This window comes from Nyctibius grandis, chromosome 4 (assembly GCF_013368605.1).
Source record: "Nyctibius grandis isolate bNycGra1 chromosome 4, bNycGra1.pri, whole genome shotgun sequence".
NCBI lineage: Eukaryota > Metazoa > Chordata > Aves > Nyctibiiformes > Nyctibiidae > Nyctibius > Nyctibius grandis.
Genome location: NC_090661.1, coordinates 95,076,363 through 95,103,524, shown reverse-complemented (window position 1 = coordinate 95,103,524; position 27,162 = coordinate 95,076,363). Strand labels below are relative to the sequence as shown.

The 27,162-nt window shown below is 44.0% G+C and overlaps 1 protein-coding gene across 16 annotated transcripts in view; it reads right to left on the bottom strand.

Moving 5' to 3' along the window:
* Nucleotides 1-26,868, bottom strand: part of TCF7L2 (transcription factor 7 like 2) — a 183,300-nt gene extending 156,432 nt beyond the window's left edge. For 15 of the 16 annotated variants that reach the window (XM_068399724.1, XM_068399713.1, XM_068399725.1 and 12 more), the window contains exons 1-3: nucleotides 26,051-26,868; nucleotides 25,653-25,719; nucleotides 25,335-25,459 (exon numbers count right to left, since the gene is read on the bottom strand). In XM_068399724.1, the coding sequence (XP_068255825.1) occupies nucleotides 25,335-25,459; nucleotides 25,653-25,719; nucleotides 26,051-26,239 (381 nt within the window). In that variant the 5' untranslated portion in view covers nucleotides 26,240-26,868. The remainder of the gene's footprint in view (nucleotides 1-25,334; nucleotides 25,460-25,652; nucleotides 25,720-26,050) is intronic. The other variant, XM_068399723.1, reaches the window with a different exon arrangement.
* Nucleotides 26,869-27,162: the final 294 nt, after the last annotated feature.

Sequence of the window (27,162 nt, the reverse complement as noted above, 5' to 3'; positions counted from 1 at the left end):
TACATTGGCATTTTAATACCGATTCTTCCAGGCTCTCCAGAATGACCTACCTACACACAGACCCTCTTAAGTAATACTGGCATACCTTGATGTCACAGTTCACAGTGAATTATGCCGCTCCTTTTTACCATTACTGCTTAACTACATATAAGAAAAGGCATAAAACACCTTTTCCCCAGCACCACTATGTCCAGGCGATGCGATGGACACATGCATTAGACCTAAGGCCTTTTAAACAACTTGCAGCTAGATCCCTTTGATCCCCTTAAAGCAAGCCTTTCTCAACTTGTTCTCACCAAGGCTAAATGGGCTTTCAGAACAAGCCAGGAACAAGGTCCACCTGCCTTCCCAAAAAAGGCTGATGGATCTCTCTTCATTATGCTGAAGCGCTATTCATTCAGAGTCCCAAGTACAGAAATAAAATTGTTTGAAAAGATTAATAGCTTAAATTTAACAGATATCAAAACGAAATCATGCTTTCCAAAATTAATATGCTTTGCAGTATAGATGACTGAAAATGAAAACCACCTCCTTTCCCTGTACTTTATTTAAAGTCCTGCAGAATCACTTCTGTTATTGCAGAGAGCTTTCAGGTGTACGAGAAAGGAGGAATTACTGAAGATTTTCTAAATCCTACACATCAGCAGCTGGTTATTTCACTCCAGCTTTAGCAACCTCTACAAATGTCACAAAATGACTCTCTGACCTCAAAAGCCAAACTTGGTGACCCCACACCTTGGGACAGGGTCCCTTCTCCAAGTTATTTGCTACCACGAGTTGCAAGAGTAGAGCAGAGCGCTGTGACAATGAGAGGGATGCAGGCGTATGCACAGCGAGGCGTGCAGAGGCAAAGAGGGATGCAAACAAGAACGCTGCCTCTTTATTCACTACTTTAAGTTTTGTGGAAAGGGCCTTAAATGAGTAACACAAGAAGGGATGATTTTTTTTTTTGTCCAAAATGAGAGAACATGTGCATGTGGGTTAGCTTCGCTGGAACCCACTGAAGACCACAAACAACAGAGTCAAGTACATTCATTGTTCAACCCCTCCGTCTTGCCAAAGCAATTGCTTCGTGAGATTGTTCCCTTGCATCTTCCTCGGTATTTGACAACTGCCTAGCGCACACATTTTAGGTATTAAACCAGTAAATAAGCAGTGACAGCCTCTTAGGCCATTATTGCACAACATCCTCATCCTCTGGAATAGGTCAATCAATCTGCCTGCACAACGCAGTGCTTCATTTTCTTTTAAAATAAGGAAAGCTGTAGCTGGAAAACCTCTGAATAAGCACACATTAAATACATCCCACAAAACAACCACAGCACTAAGAACAACCGTGAGGAAGCGATCAATCCCTGCCTTTTGTTCACAAAAAATAATAATAAAAAAGAAAAGAAAAAGATCTTGCCCCCTCCCTTGTGCTTTGACAAATCTTTTAAAAAGCCCAAGAAGTTGGGGAAAAAAAATAATCAAAAAAAAACCACCACACTTTCTGTGGCAGTCAGTAAAGAAAAAAAAAACAAAAACAAACACAAAATGCTGCTTTCAATTTATATATTTCCTTCTCTATTGGAAGGATCAATAGTTTTAAGAAAAATACTACACCTTCTTTCTGCTCCATCTGTTTCTCTTATTGGTTCATTTACACTAGGCTGTTCCCGTACGAGCAGTTAGTACATCTTTTTGTCATTTTAGCCTTCCCCAGCCATTAGTGCTAACCGCTGAGATGGTGCAGCTCTCCTCTGCCACCCTGCCTGAGCACTGCATCTCTTTCCCCGGCCCTTCTCCCTTTGACTAATGTTCACCAACACTCATACATCATTCCCAAATTGGTCCAAATGAATTAAACACAGCTCTGCTTAACATTACGAGATTTAAATGGATTTTCTCTCTACAGGTCTGCCCCATAATTGGGTTTATCCATCTTGTTGAAGTACAGTTTACACTTGCTAACATCACGCCAATTCAAGCTACATTTTCTGCTCCAGTGGCAGGAGCGAAGCAGATTTGTCATCGGATCATAACAGGTAATTCAAACAACAATTAGTTTGATGACGGCCCGTATGTCAATGTCTGGTCCCAGTCAGCGCTGCTCGCACCGGCTGCTCTCTGTACGCTAAGATGAATTGTGCTTACAATTCTTCAATTTCAAACGACAAATACTTACTGGAAAAAAAGCTGGAACTCGACTGACACAAAACCATCCCCTTGCCCAGCAAGCGCCCTGGGAGGAGAAGCCCAGTGCAGAGCCCGACAGCACAAGCTCCTCTGCCCTCCAGCTGCACTGCGGCTAATGGCAAACTGCTGAAGGACTGGGGCTGGCACCGCGTTTGCCCAAGACATCACCAGCACTTTGGAACCACCTTTCACACATTCACACGAGCCTCGCACCGATTCCCAAATTCAAAACGCAACAGCCTGCGAGGCAGGTGAACGCTACCCTGGCTTTGCAGCCACGCAAACTCAAGCGGAGAGGCAACTCTGAGGTTTTCTAGATGGATGCTAAAACGAGATTATTTTTTCTGATGTGTGCCACATCCATAAACCCACCGGTGTCTGCAGAGGCCATTACAAAAAGCTGAGCACCACTGAAGATGAAGCCCTGAGCTTCTCAACTTAGGCAGCCAGCACTAGAAAGCTTCAGATTTAGATATATCAGGAGAGATAGGGAGAAACACCCACAAGTACCAATTTTTAGTGAAATGTTTCAGCTACTAGCTCACATAATAACGTTCAAAATATTTGCAGGCAAAGTCATGCGTTCTGGGTTCGAAAATATCTTGCATTTCTTGGAGAGCTGATTTTGCCTCTCAAAATCTGTTCAAGAAAGCTTGTTTCAAATTAAAAGAAATATTCTTTTCTGAGGGCCAAGTAAATCTAATCCCACATTCATGTTTTTCAGGTCCTTTCACAAGCACGAGGTTATCTGGGGCAAGGCATTGATAATTTCAAACAGCCATATACATCAGTATCTATACCATTAATTATGAATGTGATCAATCCCTTGGCTAGTTTTCCTCTTATTCTTTCCATTTTAGAGGAAGAGAAAGAAAAATCATTTTCTAACAGATTTTTCCACAAAATCGTTTTGTCTCGAATTACAGACTAACATACAATTCTAGTTGCTGCACATCATCTAATTGAAAAATCCAGCTAGCTGGCTGAAAATGTAGGACGTCTTTTCATAATTAGAAAAAGATCTCCACCGAAATAAATCAACATTTAGATAGAAGTCTTGGTTTAAAAATTAAAACATACTTAATGAGCAACAAAGATATCAGTGACTAAAGATTTTCAAAGCCAATACCAGAACGCCATAAAAACCTCTTTAACCTAAACATTGTAAAAGAAGATTATGAAGTTCAGATCAAAAAGTAGTTAAAGTAATGGTAAATAAAATAGTCTCCTTCTAGAGGTGGCAAGGGGAAATTCTGCACAGACAGAAAGCAGAGGCACTAAAATCTTACTGGAACCTGGAAAACATCATTCTGTTTCTCTACACTAAAACTTAAATCAGATACAAATCAACGCCCTGAAAAAAATTATGGTACTCTGTGTGGTGTCTCTGGTTCACATTTTCTGTTCTAATACCATCACTGCCTTTTGTGTGCCCTTCAAAGAAATCAGAAGTACTTCTTTGATTTTCACCTTTTTTTTTTTTATTTATTCTGATGCATGCCTTATACTACAGAGATAAATCAGACTCATCATGGCCTGATGCTCAGCTGAAGTAAATCATGAGAGCTACTGGGGTTTTTTGTTTGGGTTTTTTTTGAAGCAGAGTTACAACAGCTCGCACAATCTTTGGACAACATACATTTAGCAATTCTACGTTTGTTTTTTCATCATGCTGGTGTTTCAGTGTAATTCTGAACACCGGGACGGCTCCAAGTGTCTCAGGTCACTTCTGAAAGTACAGTTGGCATCAGTCCCACAGGTCCTTCCCTTGGAGGACTTTCCAGAAACTCAGGAGCACCCAATCAAAAACTCCAAAACCACTCAAAGACATCAATTCCCACACAAGCTCATCATCCGATGATTTGTGCCCATCAAGCTATGAAGAAAGAAAACCTGATGCCCCACTCAGCAGATTAACGGGTAGAAAGAGAACATAGCGTCCACCTTACTCCCAGCGCTTGACCTAGGCGGGCTGGGCAGGGAAGAGGTGACAGCAGACAAGGCTGTGGCAAGAACTGGGACACAATTTTGCAACTGTTACTCCTGTCCCACTGAAGGCTGTGGGTATGGGGCAATGTCTCCAGGCCAGACCCTTATCACCCTTATCTGTAACAAGGCAACGAAGCTACTCGTACCCTTGTGCAAACCAGCCACTTCATTGCATGGCAGGGGGGATGCGATCTTAACAGCGTGTTTATTTTTGTCAAGCTGGCATGGGAACAAGGCACAGGTTTGCACGGGAGAGAAGGGCAGGGGTCACAGCAGAAAAAAAGTAATAATGATTTCTAGGTTTGGGCATCGCCTGGCACCCCAGAGCCAGCAGATTCCAACTCTTCCAGCCAGTGATTCGCAGCCAGGAAATACCCTCTCTCTCAGTCATCACTCAAAATAATAAATATTTATTTATAAATTGCATGCAGCCTGTTCCCCTAGCATGGGACCATGGGGCTGAGCAGAGCAGAAGTAAGAGCAATGCAACCCCCTAATCGTCAGAATAACTGCAAAAGCAAACACGGACCCCAAGTCCCACACATGCAAGCTCAAATAGTACCACGAAAAACCACCAGCATCCAAGAAACTATGAAGACAAGTGGAAAGTCTCTCAATGCTTTAGATCTATTCTCTCTTCCAAAACAGGGAGACCTTTCCCAGGTCATAATCCCTCAAAAGAGGAGACTTCCTACTCTATCACCAAGCAGGCTCAGCTCCAGCCATGGAGCACAGGTGTCGGGTTGACGTCCTGGCATAAAAGGAGGTCGGTGCTGACGGTGCCTTGGACACAGTGCTGGGTTCAGTGCAGCCAGAAGTCTACGCAGTGAGCAGGAACTGAGCGGAGCACCTAATAAGCGGATTTTTTTTTCCTCTTTAATTTAATAAGTCTCAGCTATCACTAGCAGCCAGCGCAAAGCCTCAAAGCCAAGCAGAATAGTACATCCTCAGGCTTTTGTGTCCTAGCTTGTCCTGGCAGCTTCCATTGCAAATCAGTTGTTGTAGCTAGAGACTGGACTTGAGAAGCCGATTAAACAAAGCTTGCCCCGCTCCTATCTGACGCAGTGCTCTCTCATCCAGCTCCTCATTAACGGGCCTCACGGGTACCCGCTGTGACTGCTAACTCCACTGGCTGTTGAAGGGCATGCACCATGCTGGCAAGACGCCGGATCTGAAAAAAAATCCAGCTTTTCCAAGCGGTCAGAGCCCTGTCCCAGAGCTGTGTGGATCACTGTGCTGGAACCACTCTCCCGTGGCAGGCAAGCTCAGGCAGACAGCGATGGGAGCACAGCTGAAGTCAGGCTGCTTGGAAAAGAGCTGAGGGCACTGGACCAGCCCAAGAGCCATCACGGCTTTGGGGTTTTGCTGGTACAGCCATCCCCTGGCAGAGTCCCCAACAAACCAGCCTTCCAGCACAAAGGGACTCGATTCAGAGACATGTAGAGTATCCATATCCCTGTGCAAAGAGCCTTGGCCAAGAGCTGACCAAACAGGCACAGCAGTTGAAGTAGGTCCTGCTTTCAGGGGAAAGCAGAACACCAGAGACAAAGGCTAGTATACAATGGTTCTCTTTAAAATAATAATTAAAAAAAACTCCATAGGAAAACTCCCATTGGGTTCATCAAGGCCAGGATGTGACCCAAGCTTGTGGAGCTGCCCTGAGGGAAAGCAATTAGTCTCACTCAAGGGATGCCAAAAAATTTAGCAGAGCATCCATAATCACCCTGAAATGTTCTCTACTAGCAAAGCATAATGGGTTTATCATTTATTTCTCAATTAAGTGGTGCTTAAGTTGACCAGGGAGTGGATTCCTGTTGTACATCGATTAGCCAATAAAAATACATTAAAAAGCAAGTCAGACTATAGGCAAGGAACGTCATCCCTCTCCCTCTGCCAAGCGAGGTGTCCTCTTGGACAGGCTGCTTTACCTTCTCTCCACCTCTCCCAGCAGTTTAGCTCTTATGCAAAGCGCTTTTACACAACAAATGAAATCCTAAGGCTACTTGCAAAATTACTAGGTGCAGCCCTGTTAAACATTCATTTGGATTTAAGACAATACATTAAAAATCACAAAGCAAGCGAGCACCAAGTGCTATGCTACGATCAAAGCTAAATAAACAGAATAGTCCATCGATGACTTACTCCCCCAGCTGTTACTCCACATCATCCATCCCCGCTCTCTGCACTCACCAAGTCTCCCACAGATCAATAGCAAGGCTCATTGATTATAATTGGAACAGGATCACACCCTTTTCCTTCCAGGTCAAAAGGCACAATGACTACAAGCCATTGAGTATTTTGTAGCACCACTCAATGACTGTATTTATGCCATATACACAGTTACGATTATTCCATGGAATAATGTTCATTTATTTCAGCAACAATCTGACAAACTATATTTATGCTGCACCTTTGGCCTCCTTGCTTGAACTCTGCTCAGCAATGTCCCTCTGCTGGGACTACTTCTAACATGCAAACCCTCCAAACAGCTTTCAAACCGCCAGTTTTTCTTGGATATTGTTTTGTTTAAATCTACTACAAAAGGGCATTTTCTCCCTCTCTGCTCTTCCACCCTCTTCCCCTTCTCCTCTTCCCCCTTAAGCTGTTGGCCAAAGAAAATCAAGGATTTTAAGTTACATTTCTTGCGTGCCCTCTGTGAGCACTGCGAGTCTGAAGGGTTATCAGAGCCGGCCCCGGATGCTGCATTCCACCACCCAGCTGGGGAAGCCGCCCATCAAACCCTGGCAAAGCACCTGAGAAACCCCACCGCTACCTACAGCCCCTCGCGACCTTCAGGGGGGCCTGATTAAGCATCTAGGAATGTCACTTTTGGTAAAGTGACTTTAATTACAGACAACCCCATACTGCAGTTGCACAACAGCTTTCCCGTCATTCCAGGACTGCTGTTTTATGGACAGCCAGCAGCAGAAATATTAATGCTACTTCTGTATTTCAGAGAAAGAAAAAAGGCATAGATCCATACCTACATTTTAAATATATCTCTCTCTATGTATGTATGCATGCACACACACGTATATAAGTTCCTTTGCTAAACGAAAAGGCTGGTTGTTTGAAGGTGTTATAAATGCCCTTCAGAGCTCATTTAGTCTGGTCTGCATAATCTCACCAGTGATTCTGCCACTTGTAAATATTCCAAATTTATGCCAGTAAAATCTCAGCAACCAGACAGCCTATATATATCTATGCATATGGAGCCATTAACATCCGTTCGTGGTTTGTTATTCTTGTGAAACATCAGTAGGGGAAGGGAGGGAGAAGAGGGAAAGTCCAAATCATGTGTCCTCACAGAGGACATTGAGCACTCAGCAAGTTGGGAAAGTGGAAGCTCACACCCCGTGGATGAGATGCAGCAGCTCCACACCACTTTTCGTCATTTCAAAACTGAAAGCAGGGCAGGGAGGAGAGCGTCAAGGAGCAGGGAGATAGATGTAGAAACTGATGTCGTGTCATGCTCTCATAAAAGCCCTGGATACACTTACAGAGCCTTCCTTATGACCGCCATATAAACATTACTCTGGGGCTGTGTACAGGAGATTAAATGGGAGGGGAGGGAAGCTTCACATGTGTCATGCTACCAAAGGTTATTTTAGGATCAGCTTAGAAGCTGAGTAGTGGGTGGCAGCTGATTATATTACCGCAGGCATATTTAAATATCATGGGCCCAAACTCTCATCAGGATCTTTCATAAAGGATTGTGGCTGCACTGTGACTTGAGCTAGAAACTTGGCCTGCAGAGCAGCCCACTTCCCCGGGGCTGTGGTGACCCTTCCTGGGCATGAGCCTTCCCTCAGAGCAGGACGTAGCCAGGGCACAAGCACTTTGGCTTAAAGGCCCATGTTTGTTCAAGGAATAACATCAAGGAACACACCTGAGACTCAAGCAGGATTTGCTCAGCGAGGACCACCCCGCTGCACCATGAACTACGGTGAACCATCATGAGGACAGAGAATACCTGAGGACAGAGTACATGCAAGTATCACACAGACAGTCCTTCATGGCCACGTCATTACAGAGAAGTTCTCACATCAGTGAGCACCGAACCACAGTTTACCTGCCTCGGTGCACAACACAAGTCTCAGAAGAGGCTCAGCCACTACTTCTAGAGTTCCAGCTGTCAGTGGATCATATCTTGATGGTAACTGCAGCTGAAGGAGGGCTTTGAGGGAGTACAGCCCAGCTTACCATGGATTCAGAAAAATCTGTATGTAAAGGACTCTGTCTCTACCTCTCTAAGAAATGCCTCTGTTCTCCCATACAAGCAGCAGTCTTCACAACTGTGAGCCAGAACGCTACCTGGTCACAGAGTCATGTCCATGGCTTTAGATCACCAAGCAATGCTGCAAATCCTGTCTTTAAATGGCCTAATACCAAGTGACTTAGAGGAAACCACGTGGCATGTTCATACAAAGGGTGACCACAGAGCAGAGCACCTAATGGCAGTACTCTTCTTGCATTCAGACAGACAGGCCCTTCCCTAGAAAAGATCCTCCCAAATGACAAGAAAATAATCAGGCACTTGATTCTCGAATGTTGCCATGACCTCAAAGTTGCAGAAAAAAATTTTATACATACACATACACACATATTTAATGTATGTAGACACATACACATGTATGTATATATTATAGGTATTAATATATTAATAAATATTATATAGTATATAGATGTTGGTGTTATACAGATATTAACATATTATGTTTGTATATTTAACAGGTATTAATAGTATGCCTATCAATCTCTTCCAGATTTCTGTACTAAACCCCTGGTTTATAATCAGATCTATTTAATTATTTTCAAGGCTTACAGCACAGTTTTACAGTGGTACTTGCACTAAATCTGCAAACATTTATTAAAGCTTTTAAAGTGAGTTTATGTTAAAATGAACCGTTACCCTGAAAAGTAGCTAATTATATCTTAATAAATTTGTAGCTGTTAAGTCATCCAAAAACACTACACAAAAGTCAAGTTTCATTTTAGTTCAGATATAGTTCCTCTCCCACTTGTAACTGCTCCAAGATTTTGGTACCTATGACTACACTGATGGGCTCATTTGATTAAAACCATGTATTTCTACTGCAGTTCTTGGATGAACTACTCTGTCGGGTTTTGTAGGCATGGAAGTATAAATGAAATCTGAAATCTGGGACTCAGTTTGGGTGGGCAATGCTCCTTCAAGTTGTAAAAGCATTCAAATAACACCAGATGTTAACTGCTCCTCTGGCTTCGTCATCTAATAGGACATCACTTCTTGGCTTTCTTGGCACAGCAGGATCATTCACTGCACAGCCACATTCCCCTGGTTTTGGCCCTGAACGCTAGTTAGAACCAGCTAATACCGGAGCCGGGTCTTTGCCGGGATCAGCGAGAACAAGATGCCAGGCTATGCCCACCTTGCCTGTTCAAGCATCCCCAGTAAAGAAACTACTTTTACTACCTCAGCAGAACGGAGTAATTTAGTTGCACAAAAGGGGCCTCCAGTGAACTCCGAGATGATCTACCCCATATATCTGCTTTCCAGCAAACTGAACACAACATATACTGTAGTGACTGCACATAGCATAGAACAGGCTGAATGATACAAATTTCTAAGGCAGCTACGTAATGCTACTAACAGTAACAAAACAATAGAAACGGGTGCAAACAACAAAAACAAATGCAATCTATGTTAGTAAACACTGAGGAAAAGCATACCAACACTAGTTTCGTCTTCCATTAGTTCAGTGTATATACACTCATTCAAATAAAAAATCATTAACTTATCTTTTAAAAATTATTATCCAAGTAGAGGGAGGAAATTAAGTCTTTCACCCGTAAAGCTTCATTTGTTTCAACGAAATTCAGGCAATTGCAAATGCAAAGAACCACCATAACCACTAACTTGCATCACTTGCCAGAAACAAAATCACCTCAACAGTTTGCAATTCAGAAGGTTAATCTACTTAAAGTTTTCGGACAAATCACTACTCATTATCTCAGTGCAACTACACTCTTTGGCAGGAGAAGGTCACACTACCCATCAAAGAGAAAAAAGCATATCTCCAGTGGACCCAATGACGACACCTCATTGAAAGATTAGTTTTAGCCACCTTCCGACAGCCTCAATTCAGTGAGAAATATTTCTTTCCCTAACTTCAAATTAATCTTTATTAAAGAAGTCTGATTGTTTCTCCAGCATAAACCAGGTTGCCCAACAGTGTTTGGGAGACAGCTAGTCCTCCTCTGAGCACATGGGCACGCACAATTATGTTAGTGCATAACAAAGACAGGGAGCTACCCATTTCACTCTTGATCAAACAATTCCATACCTGAGACTCCCGTCGTGCTACTCAGCTGAGTTATTACTCATTGAAAAAGAACAGCAAGTAACTTCTGAACTATTTCACAGGCAATGGCCGTTTTCTCTCCTCCTACATAAATTGAAATGCCACATACCAAACCTATTTGCAGTAGTCAAGATTAGTTCTAACAAGCGAATCACGGAAAGGATAAACTGATCTGAATGTTTATCTAACCACTGATAATTATTGCTACTTATTAGTTCGTTGTACCCCAAATGCAGAGAGTACTTAAGATAACAGAAAGTTTCATCCTTGCCTGGAGGAACTCCCACAAGTAGGAAAGAAACTGAAGAAAGATGAAACTGCAAGAGAAACCGATCTCAATTTACAAGCACTTGTGACAGCAGGGACGTGGATCTTGGCTTTCGTTCTGCACGAACCTCTTTTAGCCTTTACTGGAATTACCCCAAAAGAAGATGACCCATTGCTAGATATTCATGAATTTACACAAAACTGTAACTCTCTCTATCAACATAACAGAATACCAGGAGGAGACGTCCTACAAGCTCTAGGACTTCATCCTATTGGCTTTTACAGAAGTTCTTACCATCTTAAGAGGGTTACTCTGGTGGCATGAGACAGTGGGTCACCTTTGGAGACTATGCACACGTTCAGCTTCAGAGAAAAGAAACCTTGAGAGTCAAGCAGCCCAACTCCCTTGATTTTGCTCCTACCAAACAGAGCATACCCACGTGAATGTCCATCTAATGCAACTTACTGATGGTATCTGGGTGCAATTGGGGTTGGCAATTGCTGGCACCACAAACCAGCACAGTGTCCTCGTACCTCAGTTCCATGCAAACATTCAGGTTTAGCCATGATCACTCTGAAGGCAATCAGTGTACAAGATCATTACCAACCAGCTTCGTGCAGCAGTACCTTGAAAAGTGACTCCATGAAAGTGGTATGAGGGTGAGGTGGGGAGGAAAGAGGAGTGTAGTGTTTTTTCCTTTTAACTTTCCATTTCATATGTGTTCAGTGCCATGTCTGAACATGTTCAGACATTTCTTCCCCTCCCCTCTTACCCTTCTTCCAAATGCTTGTCCTACAAATTATATCTGGGATCTGAAAATTAAGCTGAATTCTTTCCTTCTCTTTCTTATGCACACAGAGTAATAAAGAGACTTTGCAATCCAAATTCTGCACTTGTATACACCTGCGTTAACCCCATTGTCCTCAAATTATTCCCTTAACAATGGCTGTGGGTTTGTACAGGTGTTAAACAAGCCCCGTAATTGGAATTTAACAAACAACTCCAACAGCAGGAGGAAAAAAAAAAGAGCAAGAATTCAGCTCACTCTTTATGTCTTTAGCTAAGGTTGTTCAACGAGCAGGAAAAACAAAAACAAATTTAAAAGGTATTTAGGTGTCTGTAGACGCTGACAGGCAACTCACAATATTTCCAAAAACTGCCAGTTTTCTACTTAGATCCACAAACCAGAGCAATAGCAGGGGGCATAAATAAAAAACTTTTGCTTCTCATTTGCACCATCTTTCCAGTATTCTCTTTTCGCCTCCTTCCCACTTCACCGAGTGTTTTGTTTCCAAAATAAACTTCGTAGTCCCCCAACTTGGGATCACAAATTTAGGCCACAATCCTACAAGCCCAAATGCACGGTCCCAGCTGGGCCGAGGACAATTCTCCAGAGGGCTGACATGAAGGCAAGCCCGGCGCAAGTGCAGGATCGGGGCCATATCTGCACCACCAGCTCCCAGGAAGGGAAGCACCTCCAAGCTGCTTACCACCACATTAAGAAACAACCCCAACAGGAGGCAGAAAAGCACAATGGGGCCAAGGCAGACAAGCAGGCTTGATTGAGGAAGTGCCAGGCAACAAGAAGAGGACACTGGATGCTCTGCATCGCCACTCTAACTAAGCTCGAACTGCTTTTCTAGGCTGAGCTAGACTTACACAGCTGTAAAATCAAATAAAAGCTTTCTGCCAGTGGCATGAGCTCCTGCTTGCGACCACGACTTAAAACCAGCTTCCTACAGCCCTTTCTCTCTGTGTACCCACGGCCAGGACATCAACTGTAGAGGTAGTTCGGCTTTGTTGCAATGGATAACTTGGTCATAACAGTCTAACAGGAAAGGTTATCCAGCTGGCAAATGAAAGAGATCAGTGACTTTATAGGGCCAGCAATTACTCCTTAGTGATGGAGAATTACTACAGAACACTCATTACTGAAGAGATGCCAGTTACTGACAAATTACCAAACTGAGAAATTAATTACCAGCTGAGAAAATAATGCACAAGGGATAGGACTGAGAAAGCCATGTTCAAGAGAGGTCCATAATTTGCAACAAGTACATTCTAATCAACAATTAGTCCTGGTACAATTAGTACCACACTGGGTGCTCTTTCAGGATGGCAGACATCACAACTGGTCTGCAAACCATCAATGGTTGAGACGAAATAGCACCATCTAAAAATGGAGACATTGTTCAACCTGACCGTGACATTGTCCAACACACAGACCCGACTCTATGCTCCAACACTGCATAAGCAATTCAGCATTACTGCCAGGAAAATCGTCGTCTCCCAACTCCTCCTTGTGCCTACAAGACGACTTCTACATGTTCAGAAAACCCTCCTGCATTCACTTCCCATGCTCACAGACAGGGCAAGTGAACTAGGGGAACGCGTGCTCCAAGGAAGCGTGCACAGAAGCATGCTTTGCTGAATGGCAACAGGCATTCTTGCAAAGCAAACTCCAAGACAAGCAATTTTTCCACAGCTTTTTTCCTGCTGGGGCTGACCCTGTGAAAAAAAAATAAATCTACTTTTTGCTAAAATATAAAAAGATCTAGTCAAATTCTTCACTATCATCATCCAGTAGAAAACAATTGAGTGGGGTGGAGGTGGAGAAAAAAATCTGTATACAAAAACTGCACATGACCTCTGAGCTACAACTTTAACAGCCATGAGTGTTTACTAGCTTTAACAGTGTTTCTGTAATCAGCAGCAAGACCTTCCTTTTTCCTCTGGTCCCTATCTTAGGAACCCAGTGCTGATGCTGGCCGATCCCAGGTCTCCAGGAGAGAAGAAGGGGGGATGAATGTGAACATTCACAGGGTCCCAACACAACGTCTAGCCCGCCATGCCACAGGCCTTGAAGGCAACGTGATAAGAGAGAAACACAAAACAGAGCGAAGATATCAGCATAAAGGGCTCCTCTCTCTGTCTCTGCATTCAGATGTAGCGGTGAACAAAGGGGAGAAACATAACACTGACTAAATGATTAAGTAAAATAGCCAAGGTCACTACCTCCAAGCCTCTACAAAGCAGAGATCCTACATTATTTCAGGGAGAACAAATAAAAGGCGATCACAAAGCCTAAACAGCTAAGTAAACGGATATTAAAATGACTAACTTTGCACTCAGGATGATTACTGCAAAAAAAAAAAAATAAGGAGCTTAGTATTTTATTTTCTTTAAAAGTAAAGGCATAGAGGAAATTTAGCAGTCACATTTTCTTCATTGGGCGAGAACACCCATGCTGCTCGCTCGCTCATTCACTCCCATTTTTCTCTGTGTAGGATCTGACCAAAAGGAGCCCAGACCAAGGCCTCCAGACACTCCTGCATCGTACGCAGCTACAACCCTGATTTTTACAGTTTTATTTGGCTTGTTCACAAGACCCAGTCTCATGTAATCCATGGGCCTGATCCTTCTCCTATTAAGAGCAATGGCAAAACTCCAGCTGATTCAGTTGTTCTGGACAGACCTTGCAGTGGCAAGAGGATAAATTTTAAGGGTCCAAACCTTATTCATTCACTCTTCTTGCTTCCACAAGTAATCCTATTAAAAATAATGGGACTGCTCCTAAGAGTCAAAAGATGCGGGATCCAACAAGAGGAGAAACTGAGTGAGAAATATTTGGGGTTCCCCCTTCCAGCAGAGCACAAGCACATTCCCCAAAGCATCCTCTTATTTCTGTATATCAAATTAGAGCGCCAATAAAAAATAAATAAATAAAAGCAAAATGCCTGAAAATGTCATTCGAGGCAGGAAGAAGAAACTTAAGTCCTTCTTCTTTTAAAACAAGGGCAATCGAATGATGAGTAGCTGAAAATGTGGCCACACACACACACACACACACACAGAGGCAGTTCATCAGAAGTGAATCGGAGAGAGAAAGATGAATTTGAACCTTTTATCCCCTGTCCTTTATAAAGGCTGCCACTCAGTAAACGGAGATTGCTCTAATTACTGTGACAATTCTGCACCCCGTTCAAACAACTTTTGTGTTCTGGACAGGTTTCTCCGCGAGTTTGAAATTCTTGGCCTGAGAACCACTCTTGTCTAAAAGAGGTTTCTCGTTGCAAGCGCAGAATGCAACACTAACAAGTTGTCCCTCTTTTCAGCTCCTTTCATTCTCCTCTTTTCCAATTGCCTGATTCAGGGCTTAATGGAAACTTGTCAAGGCTTTTCTTCCCACAAACCCTGTAGAGCCCCAAGGCAATCTGTGCACTGAGTAACCACAGGAATCTCATCTTGTCAATTAAAACTGAATAGACACCTGATAACCCAGTGTACGTTCACGAATATACATCGCATGCATATACAGATGTGCCCACATCAGCAGTGTGGCAACACACCAGTTCCCATTTACAACCACCCAGCTACACCCAGGTTCTAGTTTTCTCTTTTTAATTTCACATTTATAAAATTTAATTTCTTATTTATGGAATTGAAAACAAAGTACTTTCAAGCACTGTAGCTGAGCAACAGATTTCAATGGAAAATAAACTAACTACGTATACCAGGCATTTGGCCTTTAATAACCCTGGGGATTGTAAAGATATTTAGCTGCTATTCAGATAAAACAAGCTCTGTGGATATTCTTTACACAGCAGTTTTGTGACTGGTACAGTAGTTACGTTTGTGACTAGCTCCTGTAAAGTATCTTTTTTTTTTTTCCTTTTTTTTTTTTTTTTTAATTGACACAGACAGGTTTTAAGCTCCATTTTATGGTGCAGTTTAAGAATTAAGAAAAAGCCCATAGGGGAAAGCAACAGCAATCGGAAGTAAACAGAGACGTTTGGTTAATAATAATAAAAGTCTCAAAAACTTGACTTCCAGACAGACAACTATAATCTGTAACTCCTTTCAAAGGGAGAAAACCTTCTTGCCAATGCCCCAGAAAAAAAAAACACAAAGGTAGAAACACTGATTGCCATCTTATTCTTATGATGTGTTCATTCAAGGTCGTACGTTCCCGTGGATGCTTTAATATTAGCAAACATTTATAATAGCGTAATTTCAATAGCAGTCTGTTCAGCCTGGGAGTAGATCAATGCAGCATCTATATGCTGTCTTCCAGACTTTGCCTATGTCAGAGCAGTGGCCCTGGTTTTATAAATCTCCTAAATCTAATTAAACCAATGCAAACCTCTTACTGTGTATGCTCCCAAACCAGTTCACTGATTTAACCTAGTTAAAATTATTCAGGCTAGGGTTTAAAGCAGTTCCAAAAGAACCTTTATTAAATATTTGCATCAGTTAAAAACAGAAATCAATGCAGTGGCTTGTCTCTAGAATAGAAAAGCTTTAACCCTCAGACTTTTCCAGATCTTTAAGGAGTCACTGACTTCACTGGGAGTTTGGATGTGCTTAGAGAGGTACACCCCCACCTTCTCTTGCTCTATTTTTCCTTTTCTTAAAATAGGACGATTTTTTTCTATTGTATCAACATCTAAGAATATTCCCCAGAAAGTCCCTTTGCAGTATTTTCAGTTTGGCATTTTCTAACTATTACTTCCCACACCCTCCTTTTGGATTTTTTTGGTGTCTCAACTGCATCACCATCACTAGTGAATTAAAATTCTGTGAATTAAAAAGCAGAGACTGATTTTGTTATATAGAGCATCTTTCACACCACAGATACTCTGAAGAGCCATACAGAGCTGTGAGATAGATACTGGTCGAGCACAATTATATATTCATACTTGGTAGCCATTAGGCATGCAATCGTACTTCCCACGGAGCCTAGGGCATTGAAACCTGTTCTGCCAAGACGGGAAAACAGTTAGGCAGGACTAACTGTATCAGTAGGACTAACAAAATGGTTATGGGACCTTTAACACCGCAGAGGGTCCCTCCTGAATTCAGCCTCACTTCCTGGCCGAATACCTGCAGGAGTTTGGTACCCAAAACAAGCTGCCCTCCCATCTTCTCCCTCCTCGCACTTCCTTCAGCAAGCAGCAAAAGCATTTCAAACAACGCAAATCCATTCTCTGCTCACCAAAGCCTACTTGTCTCCTATAATTTCTATCATTTTACTGACATCATTTCTTCTTTCCTGAAACCAGCAGCATATGAGTCAGAGAACAATCATTAACTTTTACAACTTCCATACAAATCCACCTACTCATATTAGAAAAGCAGTATTGACTTGCAACACAGCTTCGGACCAAATCCTGATCCTGCCAGGATGCTCTGCGCTTTGTGGGAAAGTCAGATACTGCAGAAGCAGGAGCTCATTTAAGAAAGTACCATTGGAAACATAACTATTTTTTTTTCCAAGAGCGAAGGACACCACAGAAGCAGCAATATATCAATATGACATTTAGTTGAGTTTTGCTTTTTCAATACCTTTATCCACTTTTGAAGAAGTTGGCCATTGGTTCAAGACACACAGGTCTGATCCAAAGCCCTTCGTTATTAATAGAAGCCTTTTTTTCCACTGACTTCAATGGATCTTGGACCAAGCCCAAGGAAGACAAGATTTCACAGCAGTAAGAGTGACACACATTCTCCGCATTCAAAAAAAAACAATACACGGCATTTACAATGTCAATCTGTATAGCGTAGTTTTGTTTGTGTTTTGCTTTTTTAAAATAGGCTCTAGGCTGTCGGATTAATGCACCCAAAAAGCGTCCCTGAAGTTGGACAGAATTACGGGCAGATACAAAATGCCATGGTGAGATACATAATATTCCCAGTATTTCCCCCAACTAGAATATAAAGGCATCCACTACCGCAACATTTTTTATAAGTTGTTGCAGCCACACTTTAAAGTGCCCCATCATTATAAACTCCTCTAGAAACAGCTACAATATCACCCATGATGAATTAATTTGTATTAATACGGCTATCACACGCATTTCCATATGAAACCCATTGTTCTGGAGCATTAATAAAAGCCTCACCAAGTGAAGTAACACGGTACCCCTATATTTAGTTTAAAGAAATTTAAAATAAATGCATTAAAACAAAATTGCTAATATCTTTAGTACATCATGATTGGCACAGCAAGCAGAAACCCAGTTATCTTCTCAGTACGTATTTATAGCATCACCCTTCCCCATTCATTCCGCATTTTCTTAGAGAATCTGCTGTACCCTACATCTGCAATTCATTGACTTTACAATTTACCACATGTTGAGATGGAGAGGTCTCAGCTCCATTTGAATCACTGCACAAATATGCAAGTGATTTATCGTTTTAAAACTGAAGACTGCAGAAGAACGACTCCACTTTTCCTGAACATTACTCCTTCTGGCAGACCATGAACAATTACGGCGTGTACTAATTAAGCTCTGTAAATGTGCTGTGCCCTGCTAATGCCTACCAGGCCTCAAATTTAGTTGCATGAAGCCAAACTTCAGCCAGCGACTTAACTCATTCAGCACTGCCCGGTTGCCTGAGCGTGACCCCACGAAGAATAAGGGTCGAGGGTTTAGCCAACCTAAAACAAAGGCGTGAGACTGAACAGATTTTGCCGGAAAGAATCGGAGTGGGGAGATGCCAGAGGGAGGGGGGGTGAGAAGCGTCCTGGGAACCGGAGGAACATCCTTGTTGATAACCTGGTTAAAAGGTACAATACCACACCAGCTTTGCAGCACGGTGCTGGGGGATTCAGATCTGTCCCCGGGGGCTAATAAGTCACAGCACTCCATTGATTAGGGAAATGCATAAAACCTTCAACAAAACTGTACAGCTATTTGTGGAAGGGCCAAATTGACAGCCCCCTCTTTTTTTTTTTTTTAAGTCAGGTTTTACATGGCTCATAGAAGAAAAACATATGGGCGAAGGAGTGCAGGGTTCCACCACACACATAACCCTGCCTTTTTCTTAAATTAGTCTCCAAGCACAACAGTAACCTACGGGGAACCCAAAATCAACTGCTGGAGAAATTAAGGCTAAGAGTACTACCTAGGCAGATTTGAGCAATCACATTAGCTTGTTAAAACACACACACACACCTCCAGCACAGACAAGACAGCAGCACTTCAGATCTGACTGTCCACTCTAGGAAAGCATGTTTAATGGCGAGTGAGCTGAGAATAACGAGCTCTGCTGAGCGAAGCAGCATTTCTCCCCAGGCCCCAAGACTTTCCTGACACTTAGGAGTCAGTCCCCAGATCCCAAGCTTCCCCTCCAACCATCCGTCCAAATACTGGCAGTTTTCTCCTCCCCCCAAGTTTCTACAATTTCCCCTCACACTCCAGGATCCCTCCTTTGTCCTCCAATTACTCTCCAGCAGCCTCCGCTCTCCCCGTGCCTCCCCGCAGTTACCCCCTCCCAAAACACCACCCTCAGCACGTCTACCCTGCTCCCCTCACCCTTCCATGCTGACCTACACGTCCATCCCAGATCGTCCCTTCCAGCAGGACACGGGGCTTCTCCCCTAAAAACCGCCTCAAACCTCAACACCTGAATTAATACAGCGCATGTTTTCCCTTAACGTGGGCTTTTGCTGCTTTTTAAGAGGCCCTGTTTTATACGCACCAAACAGTCTAATATGTGCATTTCCAAGCATCCACCTTTTGCATAAAACCTGATGCAATTTCCCCCCCGCACCTCTCCCCTGGCTCACTGGTACGTGAGAAAATTAAAGGACGTTTCCAGGTGTCATCTGTCTTTAAATGTTTGCTTGTGTCGGTATCTAGGAAATACTGCACAATACAGCTGAGACCTCTGTAAAGGACACGAGCTGTGCTCAACTCCTTCCCTCCTTCAGCCTTGGCTGCGTCACCCACAGCCCAGCCTTTACAGCACTGCAAGCGTTAATTATAAACTTCGGAGCCTATGTAAAAAAAAAAAAAAAAAGCGCAAACATAAACCAGCAGTTGGGAGGAGGAGCCGAAATATTCTTCACTTTTGGGTGGGGAGAGAGAGGATTTCCATATCTCTCCCCTCACACCCCCCCAGCACCACACTCCATCTCTCATTGCTTATAATTAGTGAAAGAAATTTGACCCACTGCCAGTGTCTGTGGACCTTGGATATTATAAGGCCAGCGTGGCGTCAAATATCTTAACATTCATAAGTGTTATAGGCTGTAAATAAACCCCGTGGATTTATGACCCTGCCGTGCTTGCCAGCAAACGACTGTGGCACATTTCTTTCAGCAGACCTGTCGAGGTGCAAGTTTGCCTTTGGTTGTAAAATTAACCATTTCCTTCACAAATGTGCCCAATTAGAAGTCAAAGTTTTAAGGCTTACTTACATATTTGCCAGGACGCGGTACTGAGGAGACGCCCGGGGAACAGAGCTTTAAACTTCCCCCCAAACCTCACAAACCCCCCCGCAAAGCAAAACTTCTCACAACAGCCCCAATGTGGGAGCAGAGTGTCTGATTTCACCAAAAAAAAACCTGAAAAAAAAAAAAAACAAACCAACAACCACTTTTATATTTATATGTGCCTATGGCCAGCCCTCATTTTTTGGCTGCTCTGAGGCTGGGGGGGAGCAGGCGTCTCTCCCCAGGCTGTGCCTGGAGAAGGATCTCCTCCCTTCCCCCAGGATAATGTCATCTGCTTCCTGTGTAGGAGAGCATTTGCTAAATCCAGGTTGTCTCATGCTTAACTGCCAATAATCCAACTTCCACATAACTCCCAGACAGCTGGGAAAAGGTCCTCAGAGTTTTTAGTCATGGTACAGAAACACACGTCCACACCAAAAATCTGCAGCTGTCCTTTTTCTCTACACCACATTTTTTTATCTGATTTTGGGGCCCAGTCATGAAAGTCTGACAAATTTAAAACATTTTTACCTACATTCTGGTTTACAAGCTCCAGTGAAAGCTGAAACATACTCCTCCCCCCCCCCATCTTCAGCTGACAAATCAGCACATATTTGCTTGAACAAAAAATGAAGAGGAAGGAGGAAAAAAAAAAAAACCCACTCAACATCATCAGTCCATGTATGAATCCATTCAACAAACCTGGAAAGGCATCTACTGTATTTTTTTTTCCAGTACAGATCAGTCACTGGTGCACCTATTAAAATTGTTCGATTTCCAAAGCAAATATTTTTTTTAATGAAGTGCAGTCCTGCAATTATCCTGTACACTCAAGTAACAGTACTGCATTATATTGTTTTGCAAGGTCCCAGAAACATGAAACTTTTCTCTAACCAATTTTCATAGCCCCCTAAAGAGAAGCTGATTGACTAAGCAATGCAGCATTTGCTCCAGGATGAAATCTTATCAGGAAGGGGAGGGGGGGAGGGAAATGAAGAGAGAGAGAATTAAAAATAAATCAGCTTCTTTACTGAAAATAAGTTAACAAACACGGTCTATTTGCCATTGTATACCAGCTATGCTAATGCTATAGCAGAGTGATTCAGCAGTCTACCTAATTAAGCATGAGGAAAGTTTCTTTATGGAGGTTCCATTTGATTTACGCCACAGGATCATCAGTTCTTATTTAATAGCTTGTTTTTACACAAGTCCAGAAACTTTATTAAAAGCATGTCCATTCAATTTTTTTTTTTAAAAGAAAGCAAATAATTCATTCTCCATTGAATAGCTACGTATCATAAAGTACCAAAGTGCTGACATATTAATTTGTATCTACATTATTAAACTAGTTGGTGGACGTTAATACTATAATCCATACTGCAGACATTAAACCCCAACCATAAAGATTAGTAAAGAATTAATATTGTCACATCGAGACTGCAACCTTAACAGCCAGCCATAAATATTTCTGAAGGAGATGAAAAACAATTAGCATAAATACCAAAGAAGGGCAAGAACACCTGTTCGTTTTCAGTGCGATAAGCATTTTATTGTTCTCTATTTAAAATGTAATGACCTGTGTAATTACAGTAATATTACATTGTATTGCAAGGGCTTGGAATGTCACACTTTGAAAAGTGTTGTCAAAACAATTGGAGGGAGGGGAAAAAAAAGGACCACCATTAACCCTTCACACCCCAGGGTCTACAGCTTTTGTATTAGGAAGGATTATGTTGTTTGATTCAGTAGATAAAGGAAAACATCCATTTTTCAGGTCCATTAAAGAAAAAAGTTTCTTCCTGAACGTAAAATCTAGGGGGCTGTTCTCCACCGCAGCTATTCCCAACTCCCAAACTTCAGGACCAAACGCAAGCTTACTCCTTCCATCTCACTCAGCAAGCAACGATTCAGGAGAAAGGAAGATGCAACAGCACTAGTAAAAATAAGAATATCTGCCAGCAGGATTTTCTCAAATCACAACACATCTATTTGCTCAGCGAAAGCATTAACCAAACTCTAAATTTAGCGTAAAAATTAAATATACCACTTCTTCATTTTCCAACTCTGAAAGGAAAACATTCTCCTTAATTATCCCTAACAGGCAGCTCCCCCAGTCCCTCTGCAAGCGTAGGTATGGAACTGGCACTCTCAGCTGCATTACTTCATTACTGTTTGACTAGACCTCTACTTAATACACATCTATTCCTAAAAGCAATCCACAGTATTCTGTCAAAAGCAAGATTAACATGCAAAAAAATCTTTGACTTTTAAAAATAAAATTATTCCTATCGAGCTTCACAAAGAGTTTGCAGTATTAAAGCATTATTCTCGAGATAATATATTTATTATTCATCATAAGCAGATTTTATGATACTTCATAATTCTTCACATTCCTGAAGCAGTAAAGCAGAAATTGCTGCCCACGAGTTTGCTCTTGACAGGTACATTTACAAAACACAATGATCCCACTACACCCCCAAATAAAACAAAAAGAAAAAAAAATCCAGGGAAAAGGAAACGACCAAAAAAAACCACACCCACAGACCTTTAAGATTCTACAACAGCAAAAGGAAAGGAAAAGCAATTTTACTACGTATCTGCATCACCTCTTTACCTTGCATGCTCTAAAACTCAACAAATAAGGCTTCAGGAAAAACTACATAAATAAAAATAAAAATCGTAAGTATGCAGAATCATCTATACCTTTTCAACCTGTATTTAAAAAATACAACCAGGAGACAGAAAGATCTTTTTTCGCCTGGAATTGAAAGCTGGTACAGCAGAGAACTAGAATCCACCTCAAAACAGTGTCTGGCAGACAACAGCTATCCCGCTGAATCTTTATAATATTCTGCTCTCGGGCCTAAATAAACAACTTTAATTTTTCCTGCCTATAATTAAGTGGCAGGCAAACAAACAAGCAGACAGAACGTGAAAGAATAAGGTTAAGAAGATAGAAGGATGCTGGAGCCTGGATGTGGAAATAAGAAAATTGCCTATTGAGTGTGGAAACCTCCTTTCAGAACCCATCTGATAACACAGGCAGACCACCTGCTATACCAACAATAAACCAACCTGCAATCTTTTATACAGCACCTTTAATTCACACAAACCCCACATTCCTATGGAGGCCTTTTTTAACTGTGGGGGAGCAAGAGGAGGAAGAATACTTCCAGGAAAGCTAACTGCTGAAGGATCCTATCTTTACATGCTAAAGGAAAAAGCATCTGTAATCAAGGTAATGAGGAAAAAAACAAACTGTACAACTGTAGCTGGTGTAAGAAAAAAATGCTTAAAGAAAAAAAGCAGCGGAGGTGTGCTTCCTATTAGCCTGCACTTGGAACAGTGGAATGCATTTAAGGTAAAAGGGGAAAGGGAAAAAAAAAAAAAGGAATATAAAGCTTCACAATTTGTAACAAAGTGATTTGTAACAAAGATCGTTTTGCCATCTGGATCCCGGTGCTTATAGAATTTGGAATTTATCACCATCATCCATATACATGTGGGTGACCGTATTCAAAAGGGAAAATATAATGCACTCAGGCCCTGAATTCCCCTCCCAATCATTACAATTGCAAACTGCAGTTACCCCTCTGCTACCGTCCCAGCAATCACCTCCTTGCACCAAGAGCCTTACAAGCCACCAACACAAAACCCTACCACAGCCCTAAATACATGCAAAGTCGGAAAAACCTTCCTTCCTACCTCCCTGTCACTCTGCATTTACTAATCTGTGTCTACTGATGTTTTGCTAAGTGAAAACAAGACTGACCCGATGTTTAATATTTTAATGCTTTAAAACACTTGTAGATCTGCTAGACTGAAGTTGTCCAAGCCCTCAGTCATTAGTACGGCTTCAACATCCACCAAACAGTAGATCTATTATTGTAAATCGCGATCTCGTGTTACCACAAGGAAAAAAAAAAGTGTATAAACACACATGGTGACGGTGGGGACGCTTCAGATTTAGAAACACCCAAAAGAAACAAAACAGCAATGCCAACCCCATCGGTAGGAATACGTGGGGTTTTGTAGTCCCAGCGGGTTTAGCCGTTTTAGATAAAAATTTTTTAAAACTCTTTAAAAGGAAAAAAAAAGGTGTCGCTTGAGAAATGTGATGTCAGAGCAGAGCACACCGTGGGTGAAACTACGAGCGGGAAAAACAGCTGGGACTGCAAACCCACCAGCAGACCCCAAAGTTTCCTGGGATCTGGGCTACAACTTGCCCTCCCTCCACTCACCGGCGCGCAGACAAGCACACCCCTGCCACGGCACCCGGGCGTAAAGAAAACAAAAACAAAAAAACAGAAAAAGAAAAAACACAACAAAAAACCGGACGCTTTCAGCAAATTGTTTTCCTGCCAGCACACTTCCAGGAGGAATTTTGCTCGACTTGTTTGATTATTTTTTGTTGTTGTTGTTGTTGTTGTTAGAGCTAAGCCAGGCGATTTGTTTCCGGACTCCGCTTTGCTCTAACCCTCAGGTTTTATTCCTTCCCCCCTCCTGCTCCCAGCACCGCAAGGCACACGCGAAGCCGGAGCCGCTTCGGGGCTGCCTCCCTCGGCACAGCCCAGGTGAGGGGTGCCAGCTTCCAGCCCCCGCAGCCCCGCCGGGCCCGGGCCGCCCGCGCTGAGGCCGGACACAACTCGCGGCGCCCGCGGCCGGGAGGGGACGTTGCCCCGCGCCGGGCACGACGAAATCGCCGCTCCCACAGGCCGGGGGGCGGGCGAGGGCACGAGAGGGTTAAGGGGGAGGAAAGGGGAGGGGGAGCCGGCCCAGCCGCCACGGAGGAGGGCAAGAGGCGACGGATCACCATGGAAAACGAGGAGTTTGGAGGGAGCGGAGCCCAGATTCGGCCGGGAGAAAATAAACCCCCTCCCCAATGAAGGGTAGAGGGGAGCGAAGACGGGGGGGGGGGGGGGGGAAAGGGGGAGGAGAAGGGCGGGGGAAGCAACTCCTTTTTTTTTTTTATTTGTTTACAGTTTTGTTTTGAGGCTGGATTAGGTGTTGTTTGGATTTTGTTTGGAGGTTTTTTTTCTCTCCACTCCCCCCTCCCCCGCAGGGGATGTTACGAGGGCTCCAGAAAACTGCCCACAAAACTGAAAGTAAAAAAAAAAAAAAAAAAAAGTAAAGAAAAAAAAGAAAAGCAAAAAGAAACATGGCGAAGTGTAAACAAACCCTCTCCCGCCGCGGCCCGCAGAGTTTGGAAAGTTTGCGGCGCGGGGGAGGGGGCGGCGGGCCGGGCCGGGCGAGCGGGGGCAATGGGGAGCGCGGCGGCGGGAGCCGGGGTGGGGGGAAGAGGAAAGGAAGGGAGGGAAAAAAAAAAGGCACTTACCGTTCTCGCTGTCGGAGAGAGCGATCCATTGGGCAGATACGGGCTGCTGAGGTCGGGGATCATTATAAAGGGATAACCCGGGTATGGTGGGCCCTTAAACAACCCTCCATCTTGCCTCTTCGCAGCTAACATGGCGGGGGAGACACGAGCGGGAGCGGGGAAGGAAAGGGGCAACAGGGGGGAAGAGAAGGGAGAAGAGGGAAGGGGAAAGAAAACTTTTTTGAGAAAGTGTCCCAAAAAGAGGAGCCGGGCGCCCGGCGGAGGGGCGGCGGGCGGTGCGGGGCGGGCGGCGGTGCCGGCCGGGCCCGCCGTACTCACCTTCCTCTAAACTTTCCCGGGATTTATCTCTGAAAGTTTCGGACCGAGGCGGAGGCCGCCGCTCCGCCTGGGAGCGAGCCGGGGGTCGGCGTGGGGCAGTTGGGGAGGGCGGTGGTGGGGTGGTTGGGGTGGGTTTTTTTGGGGGGGTGGGGGGGAGAGAAGGGAGGAGGGGAGGAATAAAAGGCGAAGAAGAAGGGAAAGGTGCGGGGAGAAGGTGGAAGGAGAAACAAACAGAACAAAAACAGAAGGCATCGTTACAAGTTGGTGCCGCGGAGGAAAGTTGGGCGCCGGCGGGAGCGGGACCCGGAGCGGCGCCCCCGGCCCCGGCCGCGGCCAGGCAGCGCGGCCCCCGCCCGCCCGCCGCCCCGAAACGGCCCCGCGGGGGGCTTCCCCCGTACCTCCGAGTCTGAGGAGCTGTTTTGATTCGTTTCTGATTCATTGACGAGAGACGACTTGACATCAGCTAAATCCCTCTCCGCCGAGGAGTTCTCGGAGATCTTCTCCTCCTGCTCCCCTTCGTCTTTGAAAGAGATCAGTTCATCGTTGGCGCCCAGGTCGTCCCCTCCACCGCCGTTCAGCTGCGGCATTTTCCTCCTGGCTCACCCCACCAGCAGCAATTTTGCAAAAAGGGAAAGGGGGGGGAAAAAAAAAAAAAGAAAAAAAGGGGGGGGAATGGGGGGGGAAAAGGAAAAATGAAGAGGGGAGGGGGGGGGGGAAGTTTACACCAAAAAAAGAAGAGTCCAAGGTGAAAGTTTCTTTTTTTCCCCCTTCTCTTTCCTCCTGGGGAGGGGAAAAGAGGGAGGAGGAGGGGAGGGAAATGTCTCTTCTTTGCTCCTTTGCACCAGTGACTTTACGCTTCTTCCTTTCCTTCTTCGGGATTTTCTTTCTTTCTTCCAGGGAGCTGGTCGGCGTGCACTGCGCGCACCCGCGCACGCACTCACGAAAAAATTAATAATAATAAAAAAATAGAGGGGGGGGGGGGGCGCGGGGGGGGGTTAAAAAAAAAATAATACAACAAACCAACCCAAGAAGTCAGCTGTAACGGGGGGGCAGCCGCCGCGGGTATGGGGAGCCTGTGCCGCTCGGGTTTGAGTGAGTTGAAGTTGGACTGAGAGCTTTTCAGTTCAAAGGCGGCGCTGATTGACAGACAGAAAAAGGGGGATCGAAATCCGGAGGAACGGAGAAGTCTGGGATCCGGGATTATTGACAGGGAGCGAGAAACACACCAGGCACTTAATGAGATGCAGGAGGGGGCGGGGGCTCCCGGTGACGTCTGCATAAATAAACAGGTCTGGGGCGCGGGAGGGGGAGGAGGAGGAGGAGGGTGGGGGAAGTAGGAAACTAACAATGATCCTTTTTGGCATGGGAGCGGGAGGGCGAGGGGCGGGGATCGGGCTGCGGGGGGGGGGCCGGGGCACAAAACGGGGGGGGGGGGGGGGGGCAAAAAAATTTAAAATTAAAATTGAAATTAAAAAAAATTTGCTCTGTAGCCCAGAGCTGCAGGACGGGG